This window comes from Perissodus microlepis, chromosome 19, assembly GCF_051167445.1.
Source record: "Perissodus microlepis isolate ML-2025 ecotype Zambia chromosome 19, ASM5116744v1, whole genome shotgun sequence".
Taxonomy (NCBI): Eukaryota; Metazoa; Chordata; class Actinopteri; order Cichliformes; family Cichlidae; genus Perissodus; species Perissodus microlepis.
In genome coordinates, this window is record NC_140479.1 from 26,864,644 (window position 1) to 26,883,662 (window position 19,019).

The window sequence follows — 19,019 nt, forward strand, 5'->3', positions numbered from 1 at the left end:
AAGCACGTAAACCTCCTCAGGTTTAGATTTTTAAACTGCTGTGAGCGCGTGGGGCACACAACAGAACGTGACTTAATTTCAGCCACATCCATAAAATGCTGCTATTCACTTGACAAACGAATGCAACCCTTCTCTCTTGCGAAATCTTATTGCCCAATATTACGCTGCGTATGATTCAAACACTGTTTGGCAGCATGAAATTCAAAGTCTTATTTATCTTACTACGGAGTGGGACTGAGCACATTGTCCGCACTCGGTCTATAGCTCGCGGCCCCTCCCTCAGAAACGTCACCGATGGTGGGTATAAAGTATGAGTGAGCGTGGAAAGCGTCTTTAGTGTGTTTGAGGTTGGACTGCAAGAAGACAACAAAGACGCACTGACTCCATATATATATTTGCACAAGTGGATGGAAAGACCCCAAATGCAATGGAGCAACTAAACGGCGGTGCAGAGATCGGGCCCCTGTAAACTACAAAGAAAAGGAGAGGGGAAGAGGTGCCTGAATGAGACAAGGGGGAATGAAGAGTGTAATTACGAGTTTTGTTGAAGAGTCGAGACCTTTTTGCACAATTGCGCGGATTCGCTCCCATGGAAATGCGCATTTGGCAAAGATGACATAGCACTCGAGAAAATGGGATTCCTCCAGGAACAGTACTCACTCGCGACTTGAATGAAAAGATAAAAAGGGATATTTTTTTCTTCTCCTTCTTCTAATATTACTTGACAAGGCTTCGGCTGTGAGCGAACGCAGATTAAAATATGAATCTGGGCAAAGCACTTCTGTTTTTCCTCCTATCAAACTGTGTGACAGTGACTTTCTTGCTATCCACTTGCACCACAGTGGACATCAAACACATAAAGAAAAAGAGAGTGGAGGCCGTCCGGGGACAGATTCTCAGTAAACTCCGAATGACCAGTCCGCCTCAAACAACAGGTCCAAGTCAAGTACCGTTTCAGGTTCTGGCACTTTATAACAGCACCAAGGAGCTCATTGAGGAGCTGGGGAAAGACCGGCAGCAGAGTTGCGGACAGGATAACACGGAGACAGAGTACTACGCCAAAGAGATTTACAAGTTCAACATGATCAATGGGCCACAAGAAAACAGTGAGTGTACTGTTTTGGGGCTATGAATGTTCCAATTTTTCCTTTATAAGCCAATAAAGTAGAAAGTCTTCCTGTTCTAGGTGTAGATGCATAATTGTGGTTTATTTTGAACTTTAAAGAAGAGTTGATGACCACACTCAATCCCAAATCATTCCAGTTACTTGCGCAAACGCTTTTTATCTTTGCCACGATGTCCAACCTAATTATTACGCGAGGTTACAAGGGGGGAAAGTGAAAGACAAATATTTTTTTCCGGTTGGTGTGAAAGTCCATTCTTCTCTGTGCGGCTTTTTACGCGCAGACGCTCCGTGGCGTCGCGCAGAGGAAAGGGCAAAGTAAACAGTCTAATTGGAATGAGCACAATTCCTCATGCATACCTCACACCAAATCCATGGGAACCCCAGCCTTAGTCTGACACATTCCTAAGCGAGGAAAATTCTCAGGCTGTTAAATCTGCTATTTATTGCCAACTCCAATACCTCATTTCCATTTTTCTGGCCGTGAGATCCCCAATATTTTTTCTTCCACTGTCACTCACTTCTATTCCCCCCCCCCACTATTTCCTTCAAGTAGCTGCGCGTTATGATCTAATTCCCTCGTTCATCCATATTGGTATTTCCTGTATAAACTATGGCCCATTGATTGTTCCAGAAATCAGAAGCAGAAGCCCGCTGAGCTGCAGATTCTCCAGAGAAAGCCTAAGTGGAGCAATTGGATTGGTGCCCACTCACGGTCAGAGGCCGGTTAGCGCACGGTGTAGTGATTCTGAAATCAACAGGTGTTTGTGCAATGCTGTGACGCTGAGCAGAACCTCTGCCGGTTCCAGCATAAGCCCTGAATCAAATCCATTTCACAAGTCCCACAAAGTGCTTCTGACATTCAAAATACACAGCTCGGGGTTTATCCACTGGTCAGAGGTAGTCAGAGCTCCCAAAACAAACAGAGGTCTAAGGAGTGGGATCAGTGATGGCCAGGTGCCCAGGACACATCACTGGTCTCACACCGTGGGCCATAATGTAGGTGATAATACGAGACATGAACACACTGGCAGCACTTTCTTCCCAAACAGCTTACTGGAGTCACAGATTGTTTAAATTAACAGAAGGTGCCACATGCATTAATTAGCAGTCTTCTCTTCCTTTCCATTATGTAATTTTAAGGAGAGCTGGGCATGTTGCAGTATGCAGAAACATAATGTCTGTCACCTTGGTATTTCTGCTGTGTAGTTCATTTTCATTCCTGCTGAATCTAATGAGTTTTGCATTCGCCGCTTTTTGGAAGGTGGGAGTGTTTGGGGAAAAAAGTCAAGTTTGGCTTTTTTCCGTGCTTAGTTAGGAAGTTAAACAGAAACCTTTCACACACTCTTTAATGCGACGCTTGCACCCAGACTGCTTTGCTAGACACGACTGCGAATGCAATGCGATGCAATTCAAAGCTTTTATGAGCAGATGAAACAAAACTGAGTGAGAACAGGAATTTGGAGCTTCCTTTCCTTTTCTTTTTCCTGGTGCATCACAAAGCCGGTGGGGATAGTGCTGCTGAGGAAATTAGATAAAGACATATTTGAACTGAGGGGCGACCTGCAACACAATAACAGTTTAAGGGTCTACTGACTGGCCTTGACTAGCTCATTGGAGCATGCAGCCTCAGTGAAATTTCAAGCCAATCACTAAGTGTTGGGTCAGTAGAAAAAAAATGAGGACCAGCTCTGAGGACAGCAGAGTGTCTGATATATGGGATAGTAGAAAGATGATGTCATCTGTACAAACAGAGACAGAGGTCTTTGGTCTGCTTCCAAAGAAACAGCATCGCTCCATCGAACTCCCACGCCTTTACCATTTTTGCTTCCTCATCTTCAATCCAGTAGGAGGAGAGTGGGGGAGGGGGGGGGGGGGGGTGTCGTCACTCATTGCATTGTTTCCTCCACACTGCCATAGCTGATATCTGCAGTCCGATGTAGGAATGGACGTATTTCTGATGAAAAGCAACGTTTGAATTTGGTACATTAAACCCTCAGCTAACTGGGGAGGGGAAATCAAACTTTTCCATTAGAGCATGATGCAAATTCACATCCCAGATGCAGCAATTTCAGGAAAATAACAAGAGAACTCCAGCTAATGCAATTTCTGTTCTGCTTTATGAGATCTAGACACCACAGCAGCTGGCTAGCACCTGCTGACTTGTGCTTTCTGTTTCCTTTGTTTACATCCACAAAGCTGTGGAGAGACTGACATCACAAGTATCCTTTGGGCAAAAGAGCAAAGAGAGGTGATTCCTTTGAGCTTCGTTCCGGGAGCTTCCGTGTCATGGAGAGAATCCCAGACACCGGAGGCTGAACGCGTGTCAGGAGCTGAGGTGTGGTCGATAGCGTCTGGGCGAGGCAGCAGCAACTATTCAAATGTCTGTCTTCGGGCATTTTGGACAATTTTACTCCCTAATCCATCCTTTGAAACCCATATGTTCAAATTAATTGGGTGATAATGCGAGAATGGAGTCAGGCGGGCATCATTTTGTTATCCAGGTTTTTTTAAAAGTGTGACTATAAATATACTTTTGCAGATGTGTTAATGACAGCCTCTCCCAATAAGACTCAAAATAAGCATGCTCTGATCTTGGAGCAGTGTGCTATTTTACAACGTTTTTAGAAATAACATGAGAAGTCGTTTTAATTATTTATACAGTGTTTAAAATATAGAGTGTTGCTTTGTTTGGCATGGAAAACTATACACCTTGATTTTTTTTACTAGTAGAAATTAAACTCTGGAGAAGCTTATTGACATAACCTGTGCCGTGTCAAACAGTTAATACATTAAGCTTGTGTCAGCATCCTGATACTCAGTCTTAAACTCTATCATCTAAAAATGGACGGGGGAGTCGGGAGTGGTGGTCAAATCAATTTGTGACTGTATCTCATTTTAATTATACAAGCAATCCCCTTCCACTCACCAACATGGAACAAATTACCTTTCAGACCCTTGGCAAAAATAAGCCATAATGTGAAATCCACCTAAAACCATTGCAATGGGAAAAATGAGGTCATCCAAAAGGAAACCAAAGACTTGATTAGAATTTCAAATCTCCCCTCGAAGTGGGGCTTTCCACCTTCTGTGGGGGAGACAGAGCAGTGAGTGAGTGAGGGGAGGAAAAGGGCTACTGAGGTTTCCTCCTTATAGATTGTGTGGAAATGCTGGATAGATATCTGGCTGGGGACAAATGCTGAAAGGTCAAACTATAAATAGGGAAAGCTGAAATAAAATCAAAAAGAAAAAAAAACTTTGTGGAAATATCAGATAATGACTGGGAGGACACTGAAATAGGATTATGGGTCAAATGAAGTACAGATACTCGGAGATGTGCAAGTTCCTTTTGCATGACACAGAAAACAGCCTCACTTCTGAGTTTCCATTTGTCCCAAATCTGCTCGAGGTGCAAATCGGCTAAAGGTGCAGTGCCCCTTTCAACCATCAGCAAATCCGAGGCTTTGGTAATAAAGCTTAAGCTTGAAGTAATAAATTAGCCATGGCTTGGCTGTAAGTGACTGTTTCCACTTGGCTCATAAAAAGTTTGCTATGCGCTTGTTTTGCTCAACAGTGCATGTGCTGGGCCTGTTAAAATAATAAACTGCTCTATGGTATTATGGTATAAAAAGGAGAAAGGCTTCAATGCAGCAGGAAGTTTTTTCAGATGGGATCGCGGTGTGGCCATTCATTGGGCCGATTGTGCTAAAGGTCAGCGTTCAGTCGCAAACACACACATGCACCATGTTACAGTGTCCAGTGAGTTATTGCTTCTCCCTGGTGTGGTGGAGTCTCTCTCTCTCCTCGGTGCCTGCTCAGGTGCTGTTCTCCTCCAGCACGTGAGCCCGCATGTTCCCAGCTAAACCTCTGAGTTCCAGGGAATACTTGGCTTCTGGCTGAGCCCTCGGAGCACCTGTTGGGCTCAAGTGCTGGTGGGAGGAGGAGCAGGCTGCTGTCCCACTGTAGCCTGCTCCACTAACACATGGGACATTTGGTTTTCATTTCATGACTTCAACTTGTTGCTAACTCGGACCGCACAAAGCATAAGCAGATGGTTTGCGGTAATGGCTCCCTTGATAGACTAGAAATTGTTTTTTTTTCTTTTAAAAAAATATAACTTTTGTTTTTATCTTTAAACTATTCAAATTTGTAGAAAGGGAATCCTCGGCAAAAGGTTTATCAGTTATCAGCTCAATAAACATGTCCACCCCTGTGAGGATGTCAGTGTGAAAATATGCTTTTCACAGTGAAGTAGGAGCTTAAGGGAATACAGAAAAAAAACAAAAACAAATCAGATCTTTTATGTCATTCTTTCCATTTTACCTGCAGATGACCTCCCCAACTGCCCCAGGGGCATCACCCCCAAGATATTCCGCTTCAATGTGTCGATCATGGAGAAGAACGCCACCAACTTATTCCGGGCTGAGTTTCGAGCCCTGCGGATCCCCAACCCCAGCGCCAGGAGAAACGAGCAGAGGATTGAGCTCTACCAGGTGTGTGAACTGGCCGTTCATTTCCACTATTAGCAGAGCCCAGAGGTGGGGTGGGGTGAAGAGGGGGAGAGCTGAATTTCTCTCAGAAGGCCTGTGTGGGTCAGTGAGAAAGATGAAAACATTTATATTAGGGTGTCCGGCTCCCTCAACCTCTCTTTTCAAGTGCTGATCATTATTCCGTGTGGTTAAAATCAAATGGATTCTACATCAGGACAAATTTAAGAGCTTGTGCAGCCGCCTTTAAGAAACCCTAGATTACCATTCGGCAGTTTCTTCTTTCACAGCTGTCAATCAAAGCAGCTGTCCATCCATGTAGGATTAAGCACGGAGTATATATATATAAATCTCTGTGATCTTAAGCATTTTAGAAGCGTGTTAATGCATACATCTGGTATAGGCCCGTGTGGGGTGGCAGGAATAGATTTTTTTTCTTTTTCTGTTTCCTCATTAATCTCCCATGAGAGACTAGGAGTAATGATCAGGTTCCAACATTTCCTGCCAGGGAGACAAGCGTCTCCGGACTGCATACCGCCTCTGAGGCAAGGCTCTGGCCAGTGCTGAATACAGACTGTCAGGGCTTCAGATTGTTTCCAGGAGCCTAGGAGGAGATAGAGGCAGGGTCGCCCACTGGGGGGAGTAAATGGAGCCGCTCACTCGCCCCCACATTTTTTAGACTGGAACTGACTGGCAGAGGGCTGACACTGGCAGCCCTGCCGCCCCTCGTTCCCACAGGAAGACAGATTAGATGCTGACATTGTTCAGAAACCTGGTTATCCATAGCACCACTGTGGGGCTAAGTGCTCATACCAACCACCCAAACACATTTCTCCCTACAGATAAACACCTTTGTTCAAATACATGCTGGTGCAGATACAAACTGTATTTTCTGCTGTCAGTCTTTGCCCAGTGGGAGCGTCGACATTCTAACAGAGCGGCAGCTTTAAATGCCCTCAGAGATACTTTCTGACACTGTGTGTGAAGGATAAGTCAAAGTTTAAACGGCTGACGCGAAGGACGGCCAGGTTCCCACTGGCAAGAGGGTAAGACACAGGCATTAACTTGCAAAATGGGGATATCAACACACGGAGTCACTTTTTCCATGAAGAGTAGACATTTGGCCCAAAGGCATCCTGGAGAGTCTGGCTCAGACAGACAGTCTCGATTCTGTGCGCGCATGTGTGTGTAAAAATAAAAAGAGTTTATGCAGCTGGGTCACATTTTCATCTTTCCTCGCAGATCCTCCAGAAAGATGACCCCAAAGCCAAACAGCGCTACATTGGGGGCAAGAACGTCCTGACCAAGGGAACGCCTGAGTGGGTGTCCTTTGATGTTACGGAGACGGTGAGAGAGTGGCTGATGAATCGACGTGAGTGGGACACCACATTTTCCTCGCATCACATCTTATTACATGTCCTGCCAAATAATAACCGGCTCGTGTGAAACAAAGGAGAACGGCCTCAGGGCTGAAAATGTCTGCTCCTTACTTCTCTCTGCTCTTGGTTCTCTCCCCCCACCCTCAGGGACCAATCTCGGCCTGGAGATCAGTGTGCATTGCCCCTGCCACACCTTCAGGCCTAATGGCGATATAATTGAGAATGCCCATGAGGTACTAGAGGTCAAGTTCAAAGGTGAGATTGCATTTGATACCCAACTTGTGATGGATTTCACAGAGTTATGAACTTTGTGCTTTTAACAAGGCGTTAAACTGTGATCAGGTAAATAAATCAAGAAGAGTGTTTTCAGGTAAAATTAGGAAAACAAGTGAAGAACTAAATGAGGAGAACGAGGCTTCTCGCTTCTCTCCACAATGAAAATGAAGCAGTGTAACTTAACGTCGCAAGCACTATGACTGGAAGCAAGAAAAATACACAATCGTTCTCCTCGGCTGTCTAACTGAAAACCTTCCACTGCAACACTTTCACTGTTGTTGCTTTCATTCACTGTGAAATCAGAAATCTAACAAATAGCTCCAGGAATTCAGTCTCAGACTCGGCCTCTTTCTATAGGTTTCCGAGACTCGTGTGTTGTCCCAACTCCCTGGCCCAGACTGTGGTCTCTGAGTCTGTGTTTGGTCAGGATTTTTCTCTGCTTTTGATCTTTCAGTCTCTTGAGATGTTGTATTAATGATTACGAGCCAGATAGCGCTTCAGTTTGTTTGGCTTTTGTTTGATTTGTCGAGCGTTGAAGATAGGCATCTATTTTTCTGTTGAAAAATTCAGTTTATTCTCATTAGCGCTGCAGAGGCACAGGTGGTTTTTCGGATGATTTGCATTAGAGGGTCTCAGGACTAGCTGATTCAGTGGTGGTGCTTTTTTTATGTATTTTTGCTCATTAGTTATCAGCGGATCTTGACACGCTTGTCTCTATTAATGTTGAATAACAGCTATAAATCTTTTGCTCTGTTTGCTGATGCTGTGTCGAGCTGGCAGAGAGAAACTTGTACAAAAGGAGGTAGACTGGAAATTTCTGGACTTTTGGCCTACATTTCAAAAACAAATCTTTTGTTTTAGTGCATTTACTGCCTCGATTAAAGTTGCCTGAAGCACTGATGAGGAGTCCTCGTGTGCTCTACAGAAATGTTTCTCATGGTGAATCAGGATGCATTTGTCATAAAATATCACTCACAATACTTTTATTATTATGCAACCGGTCTATAAAAGTACTTTTCAGTCCAGTCATCAACATGTTCCTCTAGCAGCAAAACTCACTGAGGTCTTTTTGTTAAGATAATGGGTTTCCTTTCTAAGAGGAAGAGAGAGAGGCACAGAGCATGGGAATACAATCGATCTGGTATCTCACTTAGCACTGGGGCCCCCAGGCCCTCGGTCCTGGGAACGCTCTTGACTGGCTTGGCCACAAGGAATGTGCTGCCACGGTGCTCAGACGTTTGGCCCCAAATTAAAGAGGGCCGTACATATCCACCAGCAGCATCTCTCCTGAGATATCCACTGCTTTAGCTATCAGGGATAGAGTGGATGAGCAGACACTGGCCCAGGGGGAGAATGGAGGGGAAGAAAGGAAGTTAGAGGGACCAGTGTGAAATCCAGGAAGGGAAGAAAAGTGAGACAGAAGTGAATGAAGTTGGGCCTGGAGAGTAGTCATATGTAAGAGTTACAACTGATTATGCTGATTAAAACTAAATCTTACTTTCACTAACATCAGCTGTTGAAGAGTCTTTAAAAAAAATGTCAACCTCTTTGTGTAGTTTTTTTTCCCCTTGATATCTTTAAAAAAAAACTCCTCCTGCAGGGATGGAAGCTGAGTATGACGAGCAGAGCCGTGTGAAAAGCCAAAAGGAGCAGCTGTACCCCCACCTCATCCTCATGATGCTCCCTCCCCACAGGCTGGATGCCCAGTCTTCCTCCCGAAGGCGCAAGCGGGCACTTGACACCAATTACTGCTTCAAGTAAGCCTCATTCGCTCCCCCTGGAAAATGTAATGCACTACTTAGACTATTGCTCATCATCTTAAAATAAATTCTCCCAAAACCGTTTCTCTCTGGCTGCACCTGCGCTGACAATTTAAGACATTTGCCTACTAGGCTAATATTCCAGGGACACCTGAATAAAGCACCCGCATCCAATTAAAATATCAGCTGTCACGTTTCAAAAAACATGACAGGGAAGACGTGTAAATAAGCGCAGAACACACAAAGAATACATGCAATAAACTTGTTAATCACCCAGATGAGCATGGCGGAGGTACTAGATTATACAAGTCAGGATCTGTCTCGGTACTAGCAAACACTACCGCCTCTTACACACCGTCTCCTCAACTCTGGATTTCTTATGACAGGCAGTACCAAAGACACCTGGGCTGACTCCAAGAGGGAAAAAAAAGGGCACACCTAAGAATGGAATTTCTGAACTTGAGTCTCATCTCTGACTGAGGCCACGGGGCGGAAAATGTATACTTAAATTTGCGTGTTATCCTCCAAATCAAGAGGGTAATCATTGTCTCCCCCTTTCATTTCTGCAGCAATTACGAGGAGAACTGCTGTGTGCGACAACTATATATTAATTTCCGTGAGGATCTGGGCTGGAGGTGGATACACCAGCCCGAAGGGTACTATGCCAACTTCTGCTCTGGTCCCTGTCCTTACCTACGCAGTGCAGACACCACCCACAGCTCGGTGAGAAAAAGTGCCACTTCTCGAATCCGTTTTGGTGTTTGGAAATGTGCTTGCCAACCCTCATCTCTTTTGTCATCTTCCTTTCACAGCTGCTGAGCCTGTACAACACTTTGAACCCCGAAGCGTCCGCCTCTCCCTGCTGTGTTCCTCAGGACTTGGAGCCCCTAACCATCCTTTACTACGTGGGTCGCTCCCCGAAAGTCGAGCAGCTTTCAAACATGGTCGTCAAGTCCTGCAAGTGCAGCTAAACTTCAAGGTCTTCGAGGGAGGGAAGGGGGGGGGGGGGGGGGGGGGGGGTGCCCTGTGAGAAGCAAGGCATGGGATTTGATCACTCCCAGCACTGCTCCGAAGCGGGTATAAGGAATTAAAGCGGGCAATGTACAGTTTGGCCTCCATGAGTACCTCTTTCCCATGCTTTAGCCTTGCCCAAGCTCTTAAAAAACAAAGGAAAAAAGAGATGGAGTCCACTACAGCTATAGACTTAGAAGACCTGTCATACACCACTTCACCAACAGCGCTCTCAAACCCATCAGACCTCTTGGTAGTTAATTACTTTCTGACATCAGTGTTTCTCATATTTTTTTTGTTTTTCCAGCATTTTGTACCTCATGTCCACGAGTATTGGTATTCAAAGGCCATTTTCAGTGAAAGAGGAACAGAACAATAACTGACCGATCCATTCTCAAGGATGCATTAAAAAGAGAGAGAGGGAGAGAGAGAAGGACTCAGAATGCAGACTAAACTCAGCATACGCCAAAAGAGAGCAAACGCATCACACGGGACACATTCAAAAAGTCCGAGCTGGAAACTGACGCTGTGCGCGCCGCGGCTCCCTACACTGTTTGTTTAGGATTAAATGCTGTCGATTAAAAATGATCTTAAATAAATGAAAAGACAACATGCTGGAAACCGATCGTTATTTCAAAGTAGTATTTCCATGGTTATGTTTACCTCTATAATGCAACAGGACTGGTGATTCCAGGGATTGTTTTGTTTTTAAATGAAGCCTTTTCTGTTGTATGAGATGATGTAATGTCACTAAGTGAACTTTAATAGATCACAAACTGTAAATGTTTTTCTTATTACTCTTGGAAACACTTTTTTTTTTAATTAAAAATGTTGGACAGTTCATTTTTTTCTCCTTTACTGTTGTGGTATTTATGTTTTAGTTTACACATGTTTTAGGGTGTTTTTATTTCAAAATGTCAGTGGGCTTAATTTCAAGTGTTCGAACAAAATGAACAAATGCGGTTAGAGTCACAATCATCGTTTTTTTTAATGCTTTCCAAGTATTCATTTCAATTTTGTTTGCTACAAACAGCCTCACTGGTCCCAAAAATACTACATTTCCATGCATATTGTAAACAGTCAAAAGAGATTATAACATGGTACAGCCCATATGGAAAATAAACAAAGAAAAAACACCTGTAGTAAATGTTTATGTTTTCTAAGCATGTCTCAAAAACTCACATCCCATACAGTGATTTACTCATCCTAGTGGCCTCTTTGTATTTTTCTTAATATGGGAATTGAATAGGAGAGACATTAGCTATAAAGGGAAAATCCAAGAGGGGACACCTGTATGAGCAAATTACTGTTAAATGTATTAATAAAACATAAATATTTACTATTAGAGGAAATGAGTTGTTTTTCGTCTCAATATTCTTTTCTTTACATTGTAAACAACGCTGTGTCACCACATTACATTACACACACTGATTTGGATCTTGCTTTTGGGAGTTCTGGCTTTAATAGGTAGGACTTCACAACATGACTTTTAACGTCAAAGAGCACGTGTTACAAAAACATTCACCGTCAAGTTACATATTAAAACAGTTGACCTGTTGTACTGCATTGAAAACTACAATCTGTGCACACTCACCCAGGTGATAGTCATCAGCTGATGTGAGAAAATCATGCACAAAATTCAAGTATTTCAGACGAAGTTATTATAAACACATGGTAAAACTGCTGACCATTACCTCACATCTTCTTTTTTCTTTTTTTAAATAAACACACCCCTGAGTGAACTCACTATATGGTCCCAAGCCACAGAATATCTGTGAGGATGCTGGTCTCCTGGTGCAGCATCGACCTTCATTATAGATCTTTTCCTTTTTATTTTATGCTTTGAGCTACAGAAATGGGCCAAAAAGGTTACGCTGGACAATGTACAGTAAATAAATACTGATGTAATGACAATAATTTATTTATCTTTTAATCAAAAATAATGAATTTGGTCCAACCAGAAAAACAATATCAGCATCTCAACAGTTTACAGGAATAATCACAAGCCGACTGCATTCTTTACATAAAACCTGAACATCCCTGTTGTGTCATCTTTGTAGATACAAACAAGGGAACAACATTAATACAATCACATTTTATTATCAAGCCCACAAGAAAAAGGGTGCTATGCTTAACATGTCCTCAGGGCGAAAAGGCAGAGGAGTCAGATTTGGCAACTGTGTGGCTTCCAGCGAGGAGTGGGAGTCAGGAGTGTCTAATGCTGGAAAGCCACACATGAAAAGAACTTCTCTGCACACTTATCATTCATGACTGTAAAATGAGAAGTTGCTCATGCGGGCTCAACAATGCTTGTCAAAAACTTAACAGAGGTCTCTCATTACCAAAACCCGCATATCACCTGTGTTTAAAAAAAGAAAAGAAAAGGAGAAAAGAAGAAAAATGTGCACGCATGGTTGTGGTGGACATGCTACTGCCTGAGTACAGAATAAAACAACGAATCCTGTAGTTAAAATACCAACAGGGCTTGAAGAACCATCTGCTGAAGGCTATCTGTCAGTGAAATCTTCCTGTGGCATCAATAGCATGGAGAGAATGAGGGCGGGCACTGTGGGATATGGACTGATTGTAGCCAAGGGCGATGAGGGGAGGGGGTGGAGCTGCGCAACAAAATCCCGACCTGCGTCAAAGCCGGGCATTTTTGGCCTGGCAGACTATCCTCTTGCATGTCTGTGGCTGTATCATTGAGAAATTAATAGGACCCTGTTCGATGTGTGGCATACTTTTATCTGTTGTCCCGTCCCAGAATAAACCTCTGTGAGATGCAGTTACATGCAGAGACACCTGTCAGGCCTGCAGAGTGGCAGGACGTGCCTCTGGTCGCCTTCGTGTCATCTGTGAGTGGGCTCCTGATCCTGGAACAGCTTGCGGTATGCAGAAAGACCTTTTTTTTTTTTTTTAAAGAAAAAAAAAAGAAGAAGAAATAACAAGAGTGAGAAAGGCAGTCAAAGGTCTACCCCTCATGTGTACAGAAACAGAAGCCCAAAAGAGTTTTTCTTCAGAGGAGTTTGCTAAACCGTTGTGGAGTCCACCTCTTCAATTATTCATGGTCAAGGTGGATACCAGCTGATCTCATCAGTCAGCTCAGTTGTTCGTGTTCAACCCCTTCACCCCCTGATCCTATCGGCTGGCGTGCAGCCAGGTATCCGGTAGAAAAAGACATTCCAAGTACAGTTAGAGCTGCTGTGTTTGTGCTCCCAAACAGTATTCCCTTTCATTCCCTCTCTGCACACTGTTTGTTTTGGTGCTTTTTTACACTGCGAGGACTGACTGACTGAGCTGGAAAACGAAAAACATCTCCCTCGCTTCCAACCCGATGACAGGGCTGCTGGAAGTGGCTTCCTCTAGCTCAGCAAAAGAAAGATAAAGGGACAATATTCTCTGCTTTATAGCCCACTCTGAATGAAACTGAAACGAGAAGGAGAAATCAAGGGATCTCGTCAAGCAAGCTAAACTTAAAAGGTTGAAACGGTAACTAACAACAACTTCAGTCAAACGCTGTACAGCGGTGTGAAAAAGTGTTTTCCCCCTTCCTGATTTTCTAGTGTTTTGCATATTTGTCACACTTGCATGTTTCAAATCATCAAACAAATTTTAATATTAGACAAAGATAACCTGAGTAAATAGGAAATGCAGTTTTTAAATGATGATTGATTATGATCACTGATTAAAGGAGAAAGGTTATCCAAACCTACTTTTTCACACAGGACCAGGTAATTGCCCCTCTTGTTAAATCATGAATTACCTGTGATTAATCACATTTTTTGGAAAGCCGTGCTCAGTTTCACTAAAAACAAAAACAATTACTGGAAGACCTGATGAATCAAGAAATCACTCAAATAGAAGCTGTCTGACAAAGTGAACCTGGCTAAAAGATCTCAGAAAGCAGTACATCATGTCACAATCTGAAGAAAGACCTGAGAAACAAAGTCACTGACATCTCTCAGTCTGGAAAGGGTCTCAAAGAATGGCCTTGGGACCAGTGTTGGTCAAGTTACTTGAAAATAGTTATTAATTACTAATTACTGATTACTTCTCCAAGAAGGCAATCCAGTTACTTTACATTAAAGTTACTGATTACTTATTTTCAAAAGTAATTCAAAAGCAATAGACCTTAAAGCCCAATTCTATTTTTCTGCATATTTCATGATATAAAATTGAATCAAATGAAAAAGTCTCCTTAAAATTTTTTTTAATTGGTTTTAATCTGTTAACTTTATGCACATTGCATCAAGCAACTAACCCCTAACCCCTTTCCCTGTGAATTTCACACTCGTGAAATTCACCTAGCGTGCTAGGTACTTGCTCAGATTTGAAGTTTAATTTTTCGCTGTAGAAAGAAGTTTTCTTCCCATGTAGATTGTACTGTGGATGCTAATGTTTTTATCACTTTTTAAGCAATCAAACTTAAAGTAATGTCAGTACTTCCAAGCTTTAAACACTGCATGGTCGTGCTCTCTCCCGGACTCCATATTATCCATTGTTGATCTACACACATCTGTTGCTGCCATGGACGTCACACACTTGTACGTCATTGTCATGAGACACTCTCACAAACTAAATCACAGTTTAGTAACGCAGTACAGCAGCATGCTTACGGGAAAGTAACAGGAATCTAATTACATTTTTGCAATATTAATCCCTTACTTTACTTGTTACTTGAAAAAAGCAATTGGATTACAGTAACACATTACTGCCCAGCTCTGTTTGAGACTCAAGTGAACCACTGTGAGAGCCGTTATAGAAGTAGGAGAAAACTTGGAACAATGGTGAAGCCAAAATTACTCCAAGAGCATTTCAACGACTCATCCAGGAGGTTACGGAAGAACCCAAAACAACATTAAAGAACCACAGGTATGGGCTCAAAATGTGGTCATAAATATTTTGTACTTGTAAAAAAGATTTGTATGTGTAAAAAAGATTTGTGTGTGCGTAAAAAAGATTTGTATGTGTAAAAAGAATTTGTGTGTGCGTAAAAAAGATTTGTGTGTGCGTAAAAAAGATTTGTATGTGTAAAAAAGATTTGTATGTGTAAAAAAGATTTGTATGTGTAAAAAAGATTTGTATGTGTAAAAAAGATTTGTGTGTGCGTAAAAAAGATTTGTGTGTGCGTAAAAAAGATTTGTGTGTGCGTAAAAAAGATTTGTGTGTGGACTTAGAAAAAAAAACCCCTGCAAGTTACAAGTACGAATTTTGACCCTATTTTTCTTCCTTTCATCTGATTGGTCAATGTCATGTCAATCACAAATGTAACAATCACAAATGTAACAATCCAATCAGAGAACAGATGGGTTTGGCTGTTGGAGGGGCGCTTTTTTTGAACTGCAGGTCCTTGAAGGGAATAAATGCCCTTTTACATGCCAACCCAGCGTTTTCCTTCATCACCACGAAGGAAAACAGTCTGTGGTCGTCCGAGTTTGGTGATTTTTGTGTCACAGGTCTACGTGTTTAATACAGGGACTTCCACAGCCTTTTCAACAGCGCTGCGGACCGCGGGGTGGGGGCGGGCAGTGTTTTGGAAATGACAGTCTTCATTACAAAGCTTTCTTCGTTATGAATTAGCATACATGTTTTTATTGAACATTTGAAGAACCAGCAAAAAAAACAGAAACTCTTGTAGAGGACATAAAGTCAGAGACAGAAAAGACAAGGAGCAGGTGCATCTAGTACAGGTAGAGCTGCTGCAAAAACCCACAGAGCCCAGCAGCCAGCGCAACAAATTCTGGATCCTTTGCTTTTAGTTAGCAGTTAGCATTAGCAGCACATCCTGCGTCTGATGTGAAAGGACTTTTATGCTGCGCACTGTGACTCACAGCAATGGTCCCGGGTCAGCCCTGACTTTGTGTTAAACTAATCCTAAAGTAATAATGGTATTTCTAACCACTGATATACCACAACTTTTTCCTTTCAACAGCTACTGAAAGTTAGGGGACCTAGCTGCTATCGGATATTTATATAGAGATCCTCCAGCTTCAAACTGTATCACCCTTCAAGGACCTGCAGTTCAAAAAAGCGCCCCTCCGACAGCCAAACCCATCTGTTCTCTGATTGGATTGTTACATTTGTGATTGACATGACATTGACCAATCAGATGAAAGGAAGAAAAATAGGGTCAAAATTCGTACTTGTAACTTGCAGGGGTTTTTTTCTAAGTCCACACACAAATCTTTTTTACGCACACACAAATCTTTTTTACACATACAAATCTTTTTTACGCACACACAAATCTTTTTTACACATACAAATCTTTTTTACAAGTACAAAATATTTATGACCACATTTTGAGCCCATACACAGGCTTCACATCTCTCAGTTAAGGTCAGAGTTCATGATTCAACAGTAAGAAAGACTGACAACACAAAAGCTTGTCTCACATTTGCCAAAAACATCCTGATGATCCCCAGGATTTGGGGAAAAATATTCTGTGGACTGATGAGACAAAAGGTGAACTTTTTTGAAGGTTTCAGTCAAGTTACATCTGGAATAAAACTAACAGAGCATTTCAGAAAAGGAACATCATACCAACAGTAAAATATGGCAGTGGTAGTGTAATATCCTGGGGCTTTTTTGCTGCCTCAGGACCTGGAAGACTTACTCTGCTACATGGAACTGTGAATTCTGTAATCTACAAAAACATCCTGAAGGAGAATATCCGGCCATCTGTTCATGACCTCAAGCTGAAGTGCACTTGAGTTTTGCAGCAGGACAAAGACCCAAAACACACCAGCAAGTCCACTTCTGAATGCCTTAAGAAAAACACAAAAAAAGACTTTTCGAGTTGTCTAGTCAAAATCCTGACCTGAATCTGATTGAGATGCTGTGGCATGACCTTAAAAAGGTGGTTCATGCTTGAAAACCCTCCAGTGTGGCTGAATTACAACAATTCTGCAACGATGAGTGGGCCAAATTCCTCCACAGCGATGTAAAAGACTCAATGCCACTTATCCCAAATGCTTGAGTGCAGTTGTTGATACTAAGGGTGGCCCAACCACTTATTGGGTTTAGGGGGCAATCACTTTTTCACGCAGGCCCATGCAGGTTTGGATTTTTTCCCCACTTAATAATAAACACCTTCATCAAAAAACTGGATTTTGTGTTTATTTGTGTTTATTTGTGTTATCTTTGTCTAATATTTAAATTTATTTGACAATCTGAACCATTTAAGTGTGACAAACATACAAAAAATAGGAAATCAGGACGGGGGCAAACATTTTTTTCACACCACTGTATTACATACCCTACACTAAATCTTAATCTACCAATAAAATGCCTACTCACATACATAGTTCAGTAGAGTGAGTCAATTACAAATCCATCTGGTAAATTAAATCCAGTAACTTACATAATATATCTGAAAACAGGGATGGCAGCCAAAAACTACCTTCCTATCCTAACAATACACCATACAGTCTTATTTTGATAGAGAGAGGCTTAAGCCATCTGTCCTGACATGATCAGACTTCCATTAAATTGACCCAAGTGCAGCATTCATTTCCTTCTCAAACTCAAGCAATAAATCTCCTCACAGTCACCGACTGTGGAGCACTGAGAGCTTCAAGGAAACTTCAAGGGAAGCACTCTGAAACACATGTGGCCGATACGATCTCGTCTTGTTAGCTCCGGTTGGTCTTCATCAAAATCCCGCCCTCGTGTCATGTCAAAAATCAACACAGAAGAAGCGGGGAAAAGGGCGAGGCGGGGGTTAGTGAGCAGAAAAGGTTTGCAGAGGATAAAGGGAGGGTTTCAGGAGCAAAGAGAGGAAGATATTATGAGAGAGCACAAGAGAGAGATAAAGGGAGAGTGTGATTAATGACGGCTGACAGCTGATCAGAGAGAATGCTCTCCATTTGGACTCGCTCTAACTGCCTGTCAGAGTCGATCAGGGGAGCTCAGTCATCTCATAACAGAGGTACACTGGGCAGGCAGAAAGACCTGATGCACTCTGAAGCTCCACAAAGGCTGTGTCCCTTTCAATAACCCCCTCCCTCTGCAAAAACACCACACAGAGTCTCCGTTTTACCCTCAGCCTCATTTAAAAACGCATGGTTAAACCTGCGCCACTAAGTGGTTTAACTCTCCACACACACACACACACACACATATACATACATACGTATGTATGTATGTATGTATGTATGTATGTATGTATGTATGTATGTATGTATGTATATATATATATATTAGTGATATGTTTTAATTCATGAGTGAAGCACCCTGTGCACCCTGAACAGTGGAAAAAAATGCATTCATTAAATGCAGAAGTTGCTCCCAAAGGATCCAGTTACAGTAATTGATGAGTTTGTAAGATGTTTGTTAACCTTAGCCAGGTTTCATAGTTTGGGAATAGGAGGAAAATGGAGAACTAAAAAAATATATTGTGTGTGTGTGTGTGTGTGTTTTAGTGTGGATAGTTGTAGGGATGACAGGTCGATGCACAGCTACTGCGTTTTTCCAACAAGCTGATCTCGCTTGACTGCGACACTGACATGATGTGAAGAATGGTGTGATTTTCTAATGCTAATGTATAGTAGTGCTGTGGAAAAAGCCCGTGATCAGGCAAACAGATGTGTGCATAAGCGCAAACTGCTTAATATCACTGCAATAAGCTCAACACTTCTCTCAGGATGGAAAGAGCTGTGGAAATAAGGCAAGATGACAGAAGCACACACGTGAGTGCACGAACCCACAAAGTCTGAGTTGCATTTGTCATTCTCTTGAGAGGTGTTATTTATTCGGTACAGCATTTGGCAAATGGACAGTAATTACAACTGCATGGCAATGGCCAACAGATGGAAATGCCCCAAATGTTCCCATCCGTTGATCTCAAAAAAAGATGTCTTCACTGCTGTGCCTTTTAATCCCAGAGTGGTGTCGTTCCTCTGGATCTGAACACATGCAGAACACACAGTACTGTGTAAAAGCTTTGAGCCACCCCTCATTTTCAGACATAAAATAGTACTTTTTT

The 19,019-nt window shown here is 42.4% G+C and overlaps 2 protein-coding genes across 8 annotated transcripts in view; one reads left to right on the forward strand and one right to left on the reverse strand.

The window, feature by feature from the left end:
• Positions 1 to 293: 293 nt before the first annotated feature.
• Positions 294 to 10,031, forward strand: tgfb3 (transforming growth factor, beta 3). Its single transcript, XM_084914219.1, has 7 exons — positions 294 to 1,106; positions 5,453 to 5,616; positions 6,853 to 6,982; positions 7,137 to 7,244; positions 8,866 to 9,022; positions 9,595 to 9,748; positions 9,838 to 10,031. Exons 1-7 carry the CDS (start codon positions 761 to 763, stop codon positions 9,994 to 9,996), a joined length of 1,218 nt encoding a protein of 405 aa, XP_084770345.1. The 5' UTR covers positions 294 to 760; the 3' UTR covers positions 9,997 to 10,031.
• A 968-nt stretch (positions 10,032 to 10,999) lies between these two features.
• ttll5 (tubulin tyrosine ligase-like family, member 5) overlaps positions 11,000 to 19,019 on the reverse strand; it is a 69,437-nt gene continuing 61,417 nt past the window's right edge. For 6 of the 7 annotated variants that reach the window (XM_084914207.1, XM_084914212.1, XM_084914210.1 and 3 more), the window contains one exon: positions 18,226 to 18,939. In XM_084914207.1, coding sequence (XP_084770333.1) covers positions 18,878 to 18,939 — 62 coding nt within the window. In that variant the 3' untranslated portion in view covers positions 18,226 to 18,877. Of the gene's footprint in view, positions 12,939 to 18,225; positions 18,940 to 19,019 lie in introns of those variants that run through there. The other variant, XM_084914211.1, reaches the window with a different exon arrangement.

Bases quoted from the DNA above. Each gene is read 5' to 3' on its own strand.
- tgfb3 (XM_084914219.1), top strand. From the start codon at position 761: ATGAATCTGGGCAAAGCACTTCTGTTTTTCCTCCTATCAAACTGTGTG. The intron at 7,245-8,865 runs GTGAGATTGCAT...CTCCTCCTGCAG, and splicing joins ACTAGAGGTCAAGTTCAAAG to GGATGGAAGCTGAGTATGAC. The intron at 9,023-9,594 runs GTAAGCCTCATT...TCATTTCTGCAG, and splicing joins GACACCAATTACTGCTTCAA to CAATTACGAGGAGAACTGCT.